General features: G+C 42.8%; 2 protein-coding genes across 4 annotated transcripts in view; both read right to left on the bottom strand.

Moving 5' to 3' along the window:
- Window positions 1-3528, bottom strand: part of LOC120065674 (guanine nucleotide-binding protein G(i) subunit alpha-2-like) — a 133948-nt gene extending 130420 nt beyond the window's left edge. Inside the window, exon 1 of the mRNA XM_039016741.1 lies at window positions 3411-3528. Within this exon, the coding sequence (XP_038872669.1) occupies window positions 3411-3528 (118 nt within the window). The remainder of the gene's footprint in view (window positions 1-3410) is intronic.
- Window positions 3529-5650: 2122 nt separating this feature from the next.
- The window catches only part of LOC120065041 (sodium-coupled neutral amino acid transporter 3-like), a 59108-nt gene continuing 45873 nt past the window's right edge, over window positions 5651-18885 (bottom strand). For all 3 annotated transcript variants that reach the window (XM_039015699.1, XM_039015698.1, XM_039015697.1), the window contains 9 exons: window positions 15544-15626; window positions 13548-13606; window positions 10793-10975; window positions 10453-10532; window positions 10070-10170; window positions 9272-9396; window positions 8796-8940; window positions 8606-8709; window positions 5651-8404 (listed from right to left, as the gene is read on the bottom strand). In XM_039015699.1, the coding sequence (XP_038871627.1) occupies window positions 8300-8404; window positions 8606-8709; window positions 8796-8940; window positions 9272-9396; window positions 10070-10170; window positions 10453-10532; window positions 10793-10975; window positions 13548-13606; window positions 15544-15626 (985 nt within the window). In that variant the 3' untranslated portion in view covers window positions 5651-8299. The remainder of the gene's footprint in view (window positions 8405-8605; window positions 8710-8795; window positions 8941-9271; window positions 9397-10069; window positions 10171-10452; window positions 10533-10792; window positions 10976-13547; window positions 13607-15543; window positions 15627-18885) is intronic.

Raw genomic sequence — 18885 nt, 5'->3', positions numbered from 1 at the left:
AACAGGATGCACCTGAGCTCAATTTCCAGTCTCACAGCAAAGTGTATGAATACTTATGTAAATAAGGTATTTCTGTTTTTATTTTGAATAAATTTGCTAAACTTTCTAAAAACATGTTTTTGCTTTGTCATAGTGGGGTATTGTGTGGAGATTGATGAGGGGGAACTATTTGGGGTAAGTTTCTCAAGAACAAGTGAAATCCGAAAAAGAAGTGTCTGGACCTTTCTATAACATGCCATTTACATCAAAAATAGAGATTTCCATTAAGCTACCCCAGTATCCCCTTAACAACAAATTTGCAGGTGAGGTGAAAAAGACTGAAATTACTATCAATTTTCTTTTATACGTTTACATTTTTTACAACCAGGACAGGATGAGAGAGGAGGTTAGACAAATGAGACAGCAACATGGAAGACTAAGAGACAGCAACAGAAGAGGGCAGACAAGAAAGACAGCAACAGATGACACAGAGAAAGTGATGAGAGAGACAGAGGGGTGAGCACAGAGTAGACTGTATCACTTAACGCCACTCTATGGACTCTAATTATTGCATGGTGTGTGTTTTTGTGTTCGTGTGTGAGAGAGACAGTGAGGACATTCTGTGGGATTCTTTAACCTCTAACGAGCCTCAACCCCGGATCCGGGATCACCCCCCACCCCCCCCCCCACACTGATTAGCATCGCTAGCATAGCGTCACAATTAAATAGTAGCATCTAAATATCATTAAATCACAAGTCCAAGACATCTAATGAAAGATACAGATCTTGTGAATAAAGCCACCATTTCAGATTTTTAAAATGTTTTACAGGGAAGACACAATATGTAAATCTATTAGCTAAACACGTTAGCAAAAGACACCATTTTTCTTTGTCCACCATTTTTTCTCTCCACCAGTAGCTATCACCAATTCGGCTAAACTAAGATATTGATAGCCACTAACCAAGAAAAAACCTCCTCAGATGACAGTCTGATAACATATTTATGGTATAGGATAGGTTTTGTTAGAAAAATGTGCATATTTCAGGTAGAAATCACAGTTTACAATTGCACCCACAGTCACAACTGGACTAGAATTACTAGAGAGAGCAACGTGTATGACCAATTTACTCATCATAAAACATTTCATAAAAATAGACAAAGCATAGCAATGGAAAGACACAGATCTTGTGATTTCAGACAATATTTCAGATTTTCTAAGCGTTTTACAGCGAAAACACAATAAATCGATAAGTTAGCATACCACATATGCAAACAATACCAGAGCATCAATTCAAGCCAAAGAGAGCGTTAACGTAATCATCGCCAAAAGATATTAATTTTTTCACTAACCTTCTCAGAATTCTTCCGTTGACACTCCTGTAACATCATATTACAACATACATATATTGTTTGTTCGAAAATGTGCATATTTAGCCATAAAAAACCGTGGTTATACAATGAAGATGGTAGCAAAACCAGCATGGAAAAGTCGGTCGCCATCTTTCAGAGTGATCTAGTTTAATCAATAGCTAATCATATACTTGACTAAAAAATACAGGGTTGACAGGAATCGAAAGACAAATTAGTTCTTAATGCAATCGCTGATTTACATTTCTAAAATTATCCTTACTGTGCAATACAGGGTTCGCCAAGCGAAGGGATAGAAAACAAAATGGCGAAATATGCGTTTAAAATATTTCGACAGAACAACGATTTATCATATTAAATATTACTTACTATGAGGTGATTTTCCATCAGATTCTTGGGCAATGTATTCTTTCTTGGGTCTAATCTTCTTTTGGTCGAAAGATGTCCTTTGTCCGTCGAAATGCCCGCTAACGTTCGACCGGGACCCCGAAACGTGCCCGGTGCTTCACATAGAAATGCATCAAAATCGCACTAAACGGATATAAATTGCTATAAAACGGTTTAAATTAACTACCTTATGATGTTTCTAACTCCTATATCGAATTAAATTACAGACGGATACATTTCACATTGATAACCGAGCCTTTGAAAATGGCATCCGGAGGTCCCTTCCTGCGTAAGGGCGAGCGTCGAAAGGGGGGCTACTCTCACTCCTTGGTCTTTTATAACCTCTGAGAGCTACGCAGAAAGCCCATTCCACTTCTCATTGGTTACTGACATCCAGGGGAAGGCGGGTGCAGTTCGTGTCGTTCCATAGGATACACAGAGACCTTAAAAACTGATCTGAAACCAGAGCTTCGCTCTCAGACCTTTCACTGTCTGTCATGGATTTCGCTGTAGAAAGAGTTCTGGGTCACCCACAGACATAATTCCAACGTTGTATGAAACTAGAAAGTGTTTTCTATCCAATAGAATTAATAATATGCATATTGTACGAGCAAGAATTGAGTACTAGGCAGTTTAATTTGGAGACGACAAAATGCTAATTCGGAACAGCACCCCCTGTAGTCGCAAGAAGTTAATCAGTTTGGCTCATTAGACAGGTCAGAGTCTGTTTTGTGGTATGGAGGTTTTTGGCAATACATTTTAGATGCACTGAATGTGTTCCAGAGTAGAGTGTTCCAAAGTATAGAGACCCACAATAGCTACTGTAATGTATTAGTGGCAGCGTATGCTGTGGTAGGTGGGAAGGTGCAAGTTTGCAAGTTACCTGAAAAATATCTTATCTCTCAATGTTTTAATCTCTCAATGTTATTCACAAAGTGCACCGAATTCATGCATTTAGCTATTGAAATTACTTCTTTTTTTGCCAGGGGAGGATGCCCCCGGAGCCCCCTACTGGCTTTGGGTTAAGCCCTCAAGGTCTTAAAATCCTAGCAACTACCCTGCTGTCAATCTGTAAAATTCCTGACAAATCCCTGTCAAAATCACTCTCCAGCATACATTAGCATGCCTACTAAATACGGGTTGTGTAATAAAGCTGTGTAATAATAGGAATGTCGCTACCTGTTCTGAACAAAATATTGACTGACTTGATGACTCATCCATGTTCAATTTTACCTAAGCAGATGCATGGTAGAATTCAGAACCACATTGATGAATGTATGGACTTGATTGAAATATCTGCTTGATCGAAAGCTCTATTGCACGAGGATAATTGCTTTTGGTTCCCTGCTACACGAATTATGTTATTTCTGCAGCGTTGGCAGAGAAAGCTCGGCATCAGAAGAGTCGACCACACAGCAGTTTACGTAAATAAAACAAATGTGCGCGCTGCTGATTAACACCCTACCCGTGGCAAGAGACCAGGTAGTGATGGATTTGCGATGCTTGTTTGGTGTATGACAATTCAACCCATTACGCTACCACATCAAAACTGCGGGAAATTCTAATAGAAAGAGTTTGAAGCACTCAGCCTAGAAACAGAGCTCAACAAGGAACGTACATTGGCTATCCGTCCATCCGGACAAACAAAGGATTAAGAATAAACGGCAACCCTTACCTAGTAAGAGCAGTTTTACCTCCCTTGCTGCCTTCTCTCCATCCTCGCGGAGATTTTTATCAATCATCTTTGATCTCTCCACTGCAGCTTTATCTTCGGCACTTAATGTACAGCCCATGTTTCCAAAAGCACGCGCGCACTGACGGCCGGCGCAAGGATTCTTGAACGATTTCGTCTTGACTTCTGTTTGATATGCCCACACAAGAGAAACGGTTATCCAAAATACTTGCCGGCCCGTTCAAGAGACGTGATTGTGCGAATTTGCTATACTAAATAGAGGATGTCTCGTTTTATGGCACGCATAAAATGTCCAGAAAAAAAGTCTGTCCTCGGCTGCGTTATTCTGAGTGATGTAAACTAACGTTCTATCAATATATCCTGTCGGTCGCAGAGCAATCTTCTTGGAGGTCAAAGAATGCCGCAGAAAGTTGCAGTCAAATCTCGAGTGGCTAAGCGAATTGGTTATGTGGTGTTGACCGTTTATAAACAATATGATCAATTCTGACAGCCGCACCGATACAATCAATCTTATTCTTCGTTCCTACGTTTCTTCCGACCAAGTGAAGGTAAGGTGGAATCCAATCACATGGACGAGCGACTGCGCTCCCAGACTCAACCGCGCAGTCAAGTAAACATAGCTATCCAGTGGAAATCTGGAGAAACTGCTGGTGCACTTCAGCTGCCAACCTGCCGCCTGCTTTCTAAGGAGATTTGTTGGCACCCTTTCTGCTCCCAGTTGATATGTGACGTCGTAGATCTTTCACAATTCTTATTGTCTAACCACCCGTTGTGGAGTTTTCTGCAGAAATGCAATAGGCCTACTGTATTTAAATGTCCAACGCATCCGTTTTTATCTCAATATCAAATCATTTCTGGGTTGTTTTCAATGAAAATTGTCAAAAATAAACCAAAATAGCTTCTTAGAAGGGCAATTTATCAAGCAACAATTTAGCTAGGACTGTCTGGGTGTGGTCTGAGTGGGGAAGGGCGAACTGAAAAATAGCTGTTATTGGCGGAGAGGTTTAGAACACGTTATTTTTGGTCTATGAACTAATTTATGAACTAAATGACTGTTTAATAGGTCAGATTATCTAGGAATCCATGTTTTTCTCTCTCCAGATAACTAAGAAATGTGTGCATATATGTAAATGAACATGGAATGTGATGACAATAAAACATGTGCACTAGCTATAGACTGCACTAAAAATAGACGTGGATCTATCTCACTTTACATTAAGTGATGTAGGCTAGTTACATAGGCGTTATAGAGTGTAACACAGTGCAGGCTAATAAATAGGCTAATGGGTACATTGATGGATTTTAACACAAGTGTAATAACACAAACATATTAAACAGATGGATGTATTCTTCTTGGTTTCTTTGGTATCGAAACTATTCACATATGATTAAATATTCAAAAGCCTATTCATGAACACACATTTTATAACATCACTAACTACTTAACAAGAAAACACACTTTCATACTGCCATCAGCTAAGAAATGCTCTGCTGAAGGGACCCTCAAGCTGATTTGAGTCTGTTTCATGTGGGCCTACAGGGAACAGTTAGTCCTCTCCAAAATGCTGTTGTTTTTAATAGTGATTAAAGAAGATTTGTTTCATATGAATGATTACAGTGAAATGTTTGGATGGTGTGGGGGGGTTTACTTGAGCTGAATACAGCGTATGACCTTCAATTGCCCATTCATCTGAGAATAGTAGCAGGATTGAAAATGTATTAGATTTACACTGAACATGGCACTATACATTGGAACATGAAAAGGGAGCATGTTGTTTTCTGTACTTGCTCTACTGAAGCATCCGAGAAGACACATTCTCATAACACAGTGCACAAGACTACATTATGGAGTGGTTTGTACTGCCCTCAAGTGTTGGAAATTAGTAATAATTCTCTTAACATGAAGGGAAAACCTGACCTAACTGGAAGCTGCCCAGAAAATGTCCCTTAGTTGTCCCATAAACATTTGAGTTGATACTACCTGTACAGGTTAAGCAAGGATTATCAGTAATGATCTAGGCCAAGTTCAGCTGTGCAGTAGTGCATGTTCCTCTTGTCTGCCATGCTGGTCAAGGCAATGCTGAACTTCCACTAGATTATTATGCCCCTGTCCTTGCCTAACCTGTACAGGTCCATGGATCATGGAGCAGGAACACTTAGGGTAGCTATAGTAGACGGGGGGGACGACGACAAACAAACTAAGGACAGAAGTGACACAGGTGTAAAAACTTCTACATTTGTTTTTTAATTGTCAGACTAAAACTGTCCCAGCTATTTACACTATACAAGCTAGATATGCATCAAGAATATAAAGGGTTTACATTTATATACATTATTTATATAAGCCACTTTATAAGCCCAAAATTCATATATAACTTGTTATTCACTCATAGTCCTTTAATTTCCTTAGAAATAAATTGCAAAGGTAAAACAAGAGCTATAACAACAGGTTAACTGGCTGGCATAGTTTGGTTTTGGTACAAGAGAAAGAGGCAAAATGTTGAGAATGTTGCCTCTGACATTATAATAGTGGTAGCAAAGCTCTAAAGTTGAAGAGCAAGGCCTCTCAGAGAGAAACAGTTAGGTAGTAGCTAGATATATAGACACAATCCCAGACAGAAGAGGTCTAATCCCAGTCTATGGCAAGTTGTTGCCTCCTTGACTGGTCTTGACCAGTCATTCCTTTTTACCACAACTACTGCCTCAGCAAGACCAGGGGAAATATAGGGTTGAGTCATATACATGCAATAACCTTTTAGCTGTTGATGAGTAAAATAAACAGCTCAACAACATTATATTGATTATAAATTTAAAATGAATTAATGTACACAAGAGAAAGCAACACCGGCTGCAGTGTTTTAGAATAAAATAAAAAAGGAACAATTGTCTTACATACATACGTAGGACTTGCCAAAATATATTAGTAACAATGTTATTACAATGCTATTTAGGTTTTTTGAGAGATACGATGTCACAGTGTTGAATGTTACACTACACAATTGAGAAGCCTTAAGAAGGGGCATCGGGCTATCGAATCAGACTAAATCTAACAATCACAATTCACTTAATTGTCAAACTGTACTTGATCACAAGACCTCACTGTTAGAGACCAGATACGTTTTGGAAATAGAGCCCAAACATCTACGTATTATGGACTGAATATCACAGTACTTATGGTAAATTAATGAATTAATCAGCCAATCACCAGACAGACTGGACAGGTGACACATCAGCTTTCCTTCACTAAAACTTCAACCACAAGATCAATCACAAAACAAGTGGAAAAGAGATATTAAAATACAATAAAGAGTAGTTCAACAACATGGACGGACCGTATGTCACAACCAACACATAACTAAAACACGTTTCCTCCATATTTTGTCATGCCAAAAACAGTAAGCTTAACCATTCGTAGTAACCATTCGTTTACAAATTAATTGTAGAAATATAAGTACGAGTGAAATATGAGCTATTCGTGTTAAAGAGGCAAGTTTAAGTTGTTGATCTTAAGTTAAAACACAATTGATCATAAAATCAGTCAATTCTGTATTTAGGATGTCAGTTGATCATCTAACTAACATGAATGTAAAAGGCTCTATGTGTTTTTTTCTCTTAATCAGCTCAGGCCCTATAGCTCACCTCCTACACATTCAACTGTCACCTAAACCCTCCAATATGCGAAATCACCGAATATAGACTGCGCATACCATCTATAAGGTCTATCAAGATACCTGATCATATAGTTAAATACTTTGTTCTGAGGTCCATTAGCTCACTTGTGAAATTAAAAAACATGGATATAGCTAGTTAAATAAATATACATTACTGTTTCAACGAAAAGACTATGTGTGTGGTTGGTTGAACGCCACTCCTCCATTATCTGAGTGTACTGTATGTACCAGGGATACAGCAAGAGTTAAACACCATCATGCATCATGGGACATCAGCCTGCACTAAGCCCAACAACCACAAACCACATTCAAACTTAGCTTTGGCACATAGAACAGCTCAGGCTAAATGCACTCTTGTGCGAAAACATGGGAAAATATACTGTATCTTTGTGTGCTCGTGCCAATAGAATATTTGGAAAAGCCTACTACCCTTCGATGGTTAAGTTGAGTGCTACTGGCACAAAGTGATAGACAGGATACCAAGATAGCCACAGACTCTGTTTTACAGCACTCACCTAATCTATAGATGTAGCTATTTCTTCTATTGACAAAATGTCAGATTATCTCATACAAAGATGCCAAATGACATATAATGTATAGTCATGTGCTTTCCTTCCCTTCCTTTACATAGCGATTCAACCATATCTCCATCTGTGCTTCTTCTGTACAGTACTAGCTGCAGTTGACATGAATTAAGGCGTCGGAGGGAAAGAAACAGGCGGATGGAAAAGAGATAAATAAGGATGGGAGGATGGATGGATGAAGGGAGGGGGGAAAGGAAGGGAAGCCATCATGAGTTTCTTCAGGATTTTCCATTATGGATTGACTTGGATGCACTATCCCACTCATAAATAATACATGTTATCATGATTTTAAAAAGACCATGTCTAGTGCTGATGATTCATATAAAAGCACTCCTCTGTGCGGGGCTACATACTGCGTTACAGTAGTACAGACTGTTTTGTCGGAGTCTCAAGAAGACTGAAATGCTCAGCATGGTTTTGCCCAGCAGGTTGATTCTGTCTCCCCCTCCCTACCCCAGTCATCTTTGTCCCTTAACCTCTAACCCTTGCGCTACCACAGAGGGGATAGTGCATCAATTACATGAAACAGTTCTAAAAACACACACTCCTAGGCATCCCCTCAAAGCCCATGCCAGCCCTTTTCAGACCCCGGCCTGCACAGTGCAGAGGGCGGCCTCTAGTGGCCACCGCCAGAGTTGCTGCTCCCCGTTGTCCAATCAATGATGATGAAGCTCAAACTCATGATCATGAAGGCGACCCCCAGACCAGCGAAACAGGCGGCCTGGGAGGACAGAGGAAACACCATCATTAGAATGTATTTTAATGGGGTAACCATAACCATACAGTAACCATAAGGACACAATACTAATCATAAAGATCATATTACAATTATCGTGGAGAGGCTTGGAAAGATGCCATCACGATATGGGGATATAGCGTGTGGCTAGGGTGAGACAGGGGAGAGGATGAGATATGTGCTCACCAGTATCTTGGGGATGGAGTGCATGGGTTCCTGCTCCTTAGGCACAATGCGGATGTAGAAGATAGCAGGGAAGATGAAGATCAGACAGGGGGCAGATGTGGCACCTGGAGGAGGAAGAGGACGGAGGAAGAGGGGGGGATGAAGAGCAGGGCTACAGTTAACACTTCTAGGTTTAATCTGTGCAACTAACCGATAATGCCGAAGATTCCCAGGATGTTGGGGGCGAAGATGACCAACATGTTGATGAAGGAGAGTAGGATGACGGCGATGGCCACGTGGCGAAGCCAGTTAAACGACTTACTGGCGAAGAACATCTGATCCAGAGCCCTCCGCACCTGAGGGGATAGAGAGTGAGAGAGATGGAGAGGGGCAGAGAGCGAAGGAGGGCGAGAGAGATCCGGAGGGGGGAAGTCAGTAAAGGAATCCGTGAGCTACTCTCAGAAACAACAGGGGCCATTCCACTTCAAATGAGCACCTCAGTTCAGCAAGCCACGACACCCATCATTTCAGATTAAGACATGAGGAATCCAAACGATTGGTCAAAAGCCACATACTAACCCCCCTCAGACCCCACGCCAATCCCACCCCAAACGGCTAGTATACAATATCAGTTCCCTGTCTTTTAGAGGAGGGAAGAGTGTATAGTGGAGGGGGGGTGTAACTTACTGGGAAGAGCACAATGGGGACGGTCAGTGTGACAGCGGTGAGGACAGCCAATCGCACGCACAGGATCAGCGTGTCATAAGGGTCGATCCTGCTGTATGTGTGCAGCAGCTCTGTCTCAGTCTTACCTGTAAAGGTAACATCAGGGGGAACGTCAAGAGGTACAGTATTATACACTAAAACCCCCCAAACTAAGCCGTACTTGTGTTGACTGAGACATCGATGACTGCTGTTCCGCATTGAAACACATAATCCAACGTGTCACAAGGTATAACATAATAGTAGTGTAGTGTGCAGTACTACATAATGACCACAAGGGAGAGTTATGCTCCTATTTCCAATAGACTGAGGCCACTCGCTGCAAACAAGTGTTTGGGTAATAATCATTTATTATTGTAATTTCCATTCAACAAAACTGACATTGCAACTGTTCAATAACATTCAATATGTTCATGAGGGCACAGGGGAGTATCCCAAAAGGATCAAATGTTTCTGTTCAATTCTAAGTTACTGCACACACAGTGTGGCATTTGTTTTGTATCTTATGCATGCTAGCTTGTTGCAAGTCAGATTTTATTTTCAAAACACAATGTCTCTTTGGAACTCCACCCATGCAAAATACTTGACAGGTTTCCATCTAGATATTCGACCCACGTTAGACTACCTTCTGAGGAGAACCTCCCCGGGCTTTCGAACGTAACGTGAGAAGCCTGGGCCTCCGAGGCTCTAGCACACATAGTCATGAGTACGGGATATTTCAGGCAGAGGAAAGTTCATGGGTGGTGAAGTGAAAGTGCTCACCGTAAAAGGTCAGGTAGCCGAAGAGAGCAGCCAGGAAGTACATGGTGTACATCACAAGGATCGAGAGGTTGGAGACGTGCTGCATCCTCCTCTGAGTAGGGCTGGATAACACACACACACACACTGGTTAATGTCACAGCCAGCACTGACAATCCAACGGCTCAGTTGGTGCTCGCAACAAGGTCTTTGTGGGTTTGAATCCCACATGAGCCGCATATACTATATACGTGTCATGCCATTCCAGACGTTATTACGAGCCGTCCTCCCCTCAGCAGCCTCCTGTGATACATGCGAGAGCCTATGAACAGAGGTTTCGTGCTGACACTAGGGAGGCACTGTGTGGAGACAGACGGAGCAGGGCAGGAAAGGGCAGGCATACTCACTTGCGGAGCTCAGTGTAGATAGGCAGAACCTCAGGATGACACACAAAGGCAAAGGCCAGGATGGGGATGGTGTACGCTGTCTGTAAAGGAAACGCACACAAACGCCCAGTGTTACCATAGACCACTGACCTACCTCAGAGGGACCGCTCATTTACTCATCTACTAGACTTACATGGCCTGCACCTTTGCAGTACATAGGTGAGCAAAGGCCGCGTTTCAAGTAGTACCAGCTATGGTCAAAAGTACTTTACAACACAGGGAATGGGGTGCCATTTGGGACACAGACAAAGTGAACGAGGGTAATGGTGAAACATTGGGCCTCGAGTCTGGTGTGCTGTACCTGAGAGTTCATGGTGAACATACGGGCACCGCAGTGGGAGTCATCCATCTCATGTACCAGACCATTATCATGGGTAGCATGGTTGTCAGTGATGTTTAGGTGAATGTCGAGGTGAGACCCTGTGTGATTGGCTGCCGAGAACTCCTCGAAGGGACAGGGGATCTGAAACTTCTTATAGATCACCTGCAGGGAGAGCGAGGAAGAGGAAGGAGAGAGAGGAGGATGATGAGAGAGAGGGAGAACGAGAGAGGTAGGATACACGTCAAGCAATGCCACAACAGGTCTCAGAGATCAGTGTCATATGAAGAAACAGGAAGACTGGGATGAGAAAGATGGGGAAAGAAGGAGGGAAGGAGAGATGAAGGAGGGATGAGGAGGGAAGGAGAGGGAGTATCACAGAGCCCAGAAAAGCCATTTCACAGTAGATTAGAATGAGTCAGTCTAAGGACTTTGGTTGAGCTCTTTCCCTTTGATGTGTTTACTGCCATCAACACAAACCATTCCCATATATGAAAATAGATACAGGGAGAGAGTGGAACCGATAAGGAGATCTGCCAAGTTATGAGTGACAAATCACATAAACCTTCATCCACTCAGATGATGTGAACTGACTTTTTAAATAGTTCCTGTATATAAACTCAGCAAAAAAAGAAACATCTATTTTTCAGGACCCTGTCTTTCAAAGATAATTCGTAAAAATCCAAAAAACTTCACAGATCTTCATTGTTAAAGGGTTTAAACACTGTTTCCCATGCTTGTTCAATGAACCATAAACAATTAATGAACATGCACCTGTGGAACGGTCGTTAAGACACTAACAGCTTTGTGACGACCCTCCCACTCGGTCTGCCGTATTCTCTCTTTGCTCTTGTTTTCCTTATTAGGATGTCGGCGGGCGGAGCTGGGAGGAACACATGGGACACATGGGACATGGGACACATCTGGACCCGGATGTGTCCCGGGATAAATACACCTCTTCCCCATTTATTGAGGAGATTCTCTCCATGCAGACACACTGTTAGATTTTGGTTGTGGCATTTTTCTTGTGACCGTTTTGTTTGTTTGCTTGCTTTGGCACCTTTCAACACCCCTCATTATCACATTTATGCACGCAACCACTCACTTACACTACTGACAACACACACCATTGTTAATTGTATTTACGTTACCTCAGTTAAAAAATATATATTTTATTATTCCTAATCTCCACGTTGTCTCCCTTTTTGTTACGGACTTCGAGACGGTTCGTGACAGCTTACAGACGGTAGGCAATTAAGGTCACAGTTATGAAAACTTAGGACACTAGAGAGGCCTTTCTACTGACTCTGAAAAACACCAAAAGAAAGATGCCCGGGGTCCCTGCTCATCTGCGTGAACGTGCCTTAGGCATGCTGCAAGGAGGCATGAGGACTGCAGATGTGTCCAGGGCAATAAATTGCAATGTCTGTAATGTGAGACGCCTAAGACAGTGATACAGGGAGACAGGACGGACAGCTGATCATCCTCGCAGTGGCAGACCACGTGTAACACCTGCACAGGATTGGTCCGAACTTCACACCTGCGGGACAGGTACAGGATGGCAACAACTGCCCGAGTTAAACCAGGAACGCACAATCCCTCCATCTGTGCTCAGACTGTCCGCAGTAGGCTGAGAGAGGCTGGAATGAGGGCTTGTAGGCCTGTTGTAAGGCAGGTCCTCACCGGACATCACCGGCAACAATGTCGCCTATGGGCACAAACCCACCGTCGCTGGACCAGACAGGACTGGCAAAAAGTGCTCTTCACTGACGAGCTGCGGTTTTGTCTCACCAGGTGTGATGGTCGGATTCTCGTTTATCGTTGAAGGAAGGAGCATTACACCGAGGCCTGTACTCTGGAGCGGGATTGATTTGGAGGTGGAGGGTCCGTCATGGTCTGGGGCTGTGTGTCACAGCATCATTGGACTGAACTTGTTGTCATTGCAGGCAATCTCAACGCTGTGTGTTACAGGGAAGACATCCTCCTCCTCCCTCATGTGGTACCCTTCTTGCAGGCTCATCCTGACATGACCCTCCAGCATGACAATGCCACCAGCCATACTGTTCGTTATGTGCATGATTTCCTGCAAGACAGGAATGTCAGTGTTCTGCCATGGCCAGCGAAGAGCCCGGATCTCAATCCCATTGAGCACGTCTGGGATCTGTTGGATTGGAGGGTGAGGGCTGTTCCCGCTAGAAATGTCTGGGAACTTGCAGGTGCCATGATGGAAGAGTGGGGTAACATCTCACAGCAAGAACTGGCAAATCTGGTGCAGTCCATGAGGAGATGCACTGCAGTACTTAATGCAGCTGGTGGCCACACCAGATACTGACTTACTTTTGATTTTGACCCCCCCTTTGTTCAGGGACACATTAATCAATTTCTGTTAGTCACATGTCTGTGGAACTTGTTCAGTTTATGTCTCAGTTGTTGAATTTTGTTATGGTCATACAAATATTTACACATGTTAAGTTTGCTGAAAATAAACGCAGTTGACTGAGTGGACGTTTCTATTTTTGCTGAGTTTAGTATGCATACTTTGTGTATTTCATATTTCTTGCTCTTAGTTCTCGTGTGCTTTTTTCTAGTAATACATTGTTGTTGATTATTGTACTGTTGGGTTTTGAGTTAGCAAGAATGGCATTTCACTGGACTTGGGCACGTGACATAAAAAAATGACACTTAATAAGATGAACTGAATGAATGGAGAGAGAGGATGGAGAAGAAGCAAACCTACCGCACTGAGGAAGAAGACCATGCAGCTAAGGGAGAAACCACTGGTGTAGCCCAGGTAGCCTGTAGAGCACAAAACAATGACAAGTGTTATATAAGAAACAATGGAATAGAATTGTGAGTTCATTGCCGTTCAACCCACATCTGACTCCTGGAGCTGTAATTTACAGGGAGGTTTTCCACAGTGTTATATGGAGTTGGGTGATTACACTAGAATTGGAGAAAGGCCACCTCCGATTACATGTCTTTAACATGGACATGAATACCAGTGTAGAGTGAAAGGAGGGGATTGATGCGCTTAATTTCTTGAAATCAGTGTGCTGCAGGTGCATGGAGCCACCATAATTGCCAGTGCATGCAATGTGTGTGTGATGCAAGGTCTTCTCTGTGTTAGTGTTGTCTTTTGCTTGTCTACTCCATGTTTCTGAGCTCCATGGAGACATGAAGCTAATTGGGCCTCTGACGTTTCCACGGCAGCACCAATACCAGGACAGGAGAGAGGGAGCGGTGTGAGGGTCTGATAGGCTGCTGTGTTACACGACCCATGAGTGTTGTCAATGTTGTCAGGACCTCCACATGTCAATGGGAACCTTATCACACCCCTCTATTCCTCCACCTCATCATTTAAATCACATACACTACCGTTCAAAAGTTTGGGGTCACTTAGAAATGTCCTTGTTTTTGAAAGAAAAGCAAATTTTTTGTCCATTGAAATAACATAAAATTGTTCAGAAATACAGTGTAGACATTGTTAACGTTGTAAATGACTATTGTAGCTGGTAGGCGTAGGCGTACAGAGGCCCATTATCAGCAACCATCACTCCTGTGTTCCAATGGCACGTTGTGTTAGCTAATCTAAGTTTATCATTAAATGATAAACACAACTCAACGTGCCATTGGAACACAGGAGTGATGGTTGCTGATAATGGGCCTCTGTAGCTAGAAGGCGTAGGCGTACAATAGTCATTTACAACATTAACAATGTCTACACTATAAATACAGTACCAGTCAAATGTTTGGACACAACTTCTCATTCAAGGGTGTTTCTTTATTTTGAATATGTTCTACATTGTAGAATAATAGTGAAGACATAAAAACTATGAAATAACACATCTGGAATCATGTAGTAACCAAAAAAAAGTGTTCAACAAATCAAAATATATTTTAGATTTCAGATAGTAGCCACCATTTGCCTTTGACAGCTTTGCACACTCTTGGCATTCTCTCAACTGACTTCACCTGGAATGCTTTTCCAATAGTCTTGAAGGAGTTCCCACATATGCTGAGCACTTGTTGGCTGCTTTTCCTTTACTCTGCGGTCCAACTCATCCCAAACCATCTCAATTGGGTTGAGGTCGGGTGACTGGAGGCCAGGTCATCTGATGCAGCACTCCATCACTCTCCTTCTTGGTCAAATAGCCTTTACACAGACTGGAGCTGTGTTGGATCAATGTCCTGTTGAAAAACAAATGATAGTCCCACTAAGCGCAAACCAGACGGGATGCCGTATCGCTGCAGAATTCTGTGGTAGCCATGCTGGTTAAGTGTGCCTTGATTTGTGAATAAATCAGAGACAGTGTCACCAGCAAAGTCTCTTCTTCTTATTAGTGTCCTTTAGTAGTGGTTTCTTTGCAGCAATTCGACCATGAAGGCCTGATTCACACAGTGTCCTCTGAAGAATTGATGTTGAGATGTGTCTGCTACTTGAACTCTGTGAAGCATTTATTTGGGCTGCAATTTCTGAGGCTGGTAACTCTAATGAACTTTTGGACAGCCGTGTGTGTACTTTTGTAGTGGTGATTCGGCGAACTTGATTAGTAACCTTGCCGGAGACCTTAAGACCTTATCTCCCAGAGCATAACGGCTTGGCTTTAGCTCTGTTAAGTAAAACAGTATTGAGTTGTGTAAACACAGCTTTGTTACCTGGTTGGTGACACATACAAGGTTGATGTTATTTTGAGGGAAAACAAAGAGGTTAGAGGAGAAGAGGTGCAACTTACCGAGCTGCTTCATCAGGGCCAATGGTAGGATGATGCCAATAGAGACCATGACCACCAAGTAGTTCCCATTCAAGTACCACAAACTAGTGAGAGAGCAGAGAGAGGGAAAATAAGACAGAGGAGAGAGGTTACTTACAGCAGGGGTTTTCAAACTGGGGTCCACAAATTACTTTATGTATTTATTTTTTTGGGGGGGGAATATATTTTTTATTATTAATATCGCTAGCTGCAACAAAATACCACTCTGGATACTGTTTTTATGTCTCCGGGTCCAGTATGAAGGAAGTTAGAGGTAGTTTCACGAGCCAATGATAGCTAGAATTAGCGTAATGACAGTTTACAGCAGGGTTCCCCAACTTGCGGCCCACAGTTGATTTTATTTGCACCCCAGTTCTCTTTTTATTTTGTTGTTTTTGGACATAAGACTAAAAACACCAGCAAATCAGCTCCAAGTGATTTTAATTTTGGAAATCTGTTCCAAAGTATTCCCACGCATAGAGAGATATATGTGATCATATACAAATGTAAGCAAGGTTTGAAGTTACTATGTTTTAGTCATTAAAACCTATCCAAAAAACATGGGTAGATGGCAGCATTCGCAAAAACTGAAAGTGCATACCACCACAAAACGTCAGTACAGAGACAGAGTGAAGTCGCAATTCAACGGCTCAGACACGACTCCAGACAACCACGGATTATGAAGTGAAAACCAGCCATGTCGCGGACACTGACGTCTTGCTCCCGGACAAGCTAAACACCTTCTTCGCCTGCTTCCTAGGGAAACAGTGCCGCCGACCTGGGCCACCACAGCTCCCGTGGACTGTGAGCTCTCGTTCTCCGTGGCCGACGTGAGTAAGACATTTAAGCATGTTAACCCTCACAATGCGGCCAAATCTCTCCCTATCCCAGTCTGTTGTCCCAACTTGCTTCAAGATTGCCACCATTATTCCTGCACCCAAGAAAGCAAAGGTAACTGTACTAAATGACTATCGTCCCGTAACACTCACTTCTGTCATCATGAAATGCTTTGAGAGGCTAGTTAAGGATCATATCACCTCCACCTTACCCGACACCTTAGACCCACTGCAATGTGCAAACTGCCCCAAAAGATCCAAGGATGACGCAATTGCCATCGCACTGCACACTACCCTATCCCATCTGGGATAATCAATTTTAGAATAAGACTGTAACGTAACAAAATGTGGAAAAAGTCAAGGGGTCTGAATTCTTTCCGAAGGCATTGTATATATACAGAAGGAAAGTACTCAGACCCCTTGACTTTTCCACATTTTGTTACATTACAGCCGTATTCTAAAACTGATTCCATTTATTTTTCCCTCAATCTACACACAATACCCCCATAATGGCAAAGCAAAAACAGGTTTAGAATTTTTTGCTAATGTATAAAAATAAAAAAAACTGAGAGACCTGATCTCCCCAAATACAGGTGTGTTAAGCTTGTAGTGTCATACCCAAGAAGACTCAAGGCTGTAATCGCTGCCAAAGGTGCTTCAACAAAGTAATGAGACAATGGTCTGAATACTTATGTAAATATGATTTTTCAAATTTGCAGTCTACAAATTATTTTCAATTATGTTCCGGCCCCCTGACTTCAGGAAACAAAACGGTGCGCGGCTGAATCTAGATGATGATCCATGGTCTACTTGAACAGTTAGCATGCTAGCTGTTCCTGTTCATCCGACTCTGGGGAAGTAGAGAAATAGGGTTAATTAAAGGGTTTTTTCTGTATAGAAAATTGTTCTGCGGGCCATCTAAGTGGTCATTCTCAGAATAGAAAAACTATTTCAGTGTCAACGACCAAAACCAGATTGAAAGCATACAAAAGATTTTGAACTAATATATATATATATATATATTTAAACAATACCATCTTTGACAACTATCAATCAAATCAAAACTAGACAGTCAGGGAGAAATCGGGCATTCAAAGCACATGCCCATTAACCAACTGCAAAATCGTCTCTTAGCTCCATGCCAAACTGTGTAGAATTGCTGGAAATGAGCTTCAAAACTGAAACATTTTATCTATGCTGCCAAGATATCTTTCTTGCAAATAGATACGGCTGCTAGAATCCTGACTAGAACCAAGAAATTTGATCATATTACTCCAGTGCTAGCTTCCCTACACTGGCTTCCTGTTAAGGCAAGGGCTGATTTCAAGGTTTTACTGTTAACCTATAAAGCGTTACATGGGCTTGCTCCTACCTATCTTTCCGAGTTGGTCCTGCCGTACATACCTACACGTACGCTACGGTCACAAGACGCAGGCCTCCTAATTGTCCCTAGAATTTCTAAGCAAACAGCTGGAGGCAGGGCTTTCTCCTATAGATCTCCATTTTTATGGAACGGTCTGCCTACCCATGTGAGAGACGCAGACTCGGTCTCAACCTTTAAGTCTTTACTGAAGACTTATCTCTTCAGTGGGTCATATGATTGAGTGTAGTCTGGCCCAGGAGTGTGAAGGTGAACGGAAAGGCTCTGGAGCAACGAACCGCCCTTGCTGTCTCTGCCTGGCCGGTTCCCCTCTCTCCACTGGGATTCTCTGCCTCTAACCCTATTACAGGGGCTGAGTCACTGGCTTACTGGTGCTCTTTCATGCCGTCCCTAGGAGGGGTGCGTCACTTGAGTGGGTTGAGTTACTGACGTGATCTTCCTGTCTGGGTTGGCGCCCCCCCTTGGTTTGTGCTGTGGTGGAGATCTTTGTGGGCTATACTCGGCCTTGTCTCAGGATTGTAAGTTGGTGGTTGAAGATATCCCTCTAGTGGTGCGGGGGCTGTGCTTTGGCAAAGTGGGTGGGGTTATATCCTTCCTGTTTGGCCCTGTCCGGGGGTATCATCGGATGGGGCCACAGTGTCTCCTGACCCCTCCTGTCTCAGCCTCCAGTATTTATGCTGCAGTAGTTTATGTGTCGGGGGGCTAGGGTCAGTTGGTTATATCTGGAGTACTTCTCCTGTCTTATCCAGTGTCCTGTGTGAATTTAAGTATGCTCTCTCTAATTCTCTCCTTCTCTCTTTCTTTCTCTCTCTCGGAGGACCTGAGCCCTAGGACCATACGTCAGGACTACCGGGCATGATGACTCCTTGCTGTCCCCAGTCCACCTGGCCTTGCTGCTATTCCAGTTTCAACTGTTCTGCCTGCGGTTATGGAACCCCTACCTGTCCCAGACCTGCTGTTTTCAACTCTTAATGATCGGCTATGAAAAGCCAACTGACATTTATTCCTGATTATTATTTGACCATGCTTGTCACTAATGAACATTTTGAACATCTTGGCCATGTTCTGTTATAATCTCCACCCGGCACAGCCAGAAGAGGACTGGCC

This window comes from Salvelinus namaycush, chromosome 20 (genome assembly GCF_016432855.1).
Source record: "Salvelinus namaycush isolate Seneca chromosome 20, SaNama_1.0, whole genome shotgun sequence".
In the NCBI taxonomy this organism is placed as follows: Eukaryota; Metazoa; Chordata; class Actinopteri; order Salmoniformes; family Salmonidae; genus Salvelinus; species Salvelinus namaycush.
This window is presented reverse-complemented; position numbering and strand designations above follow the sequence as displayed.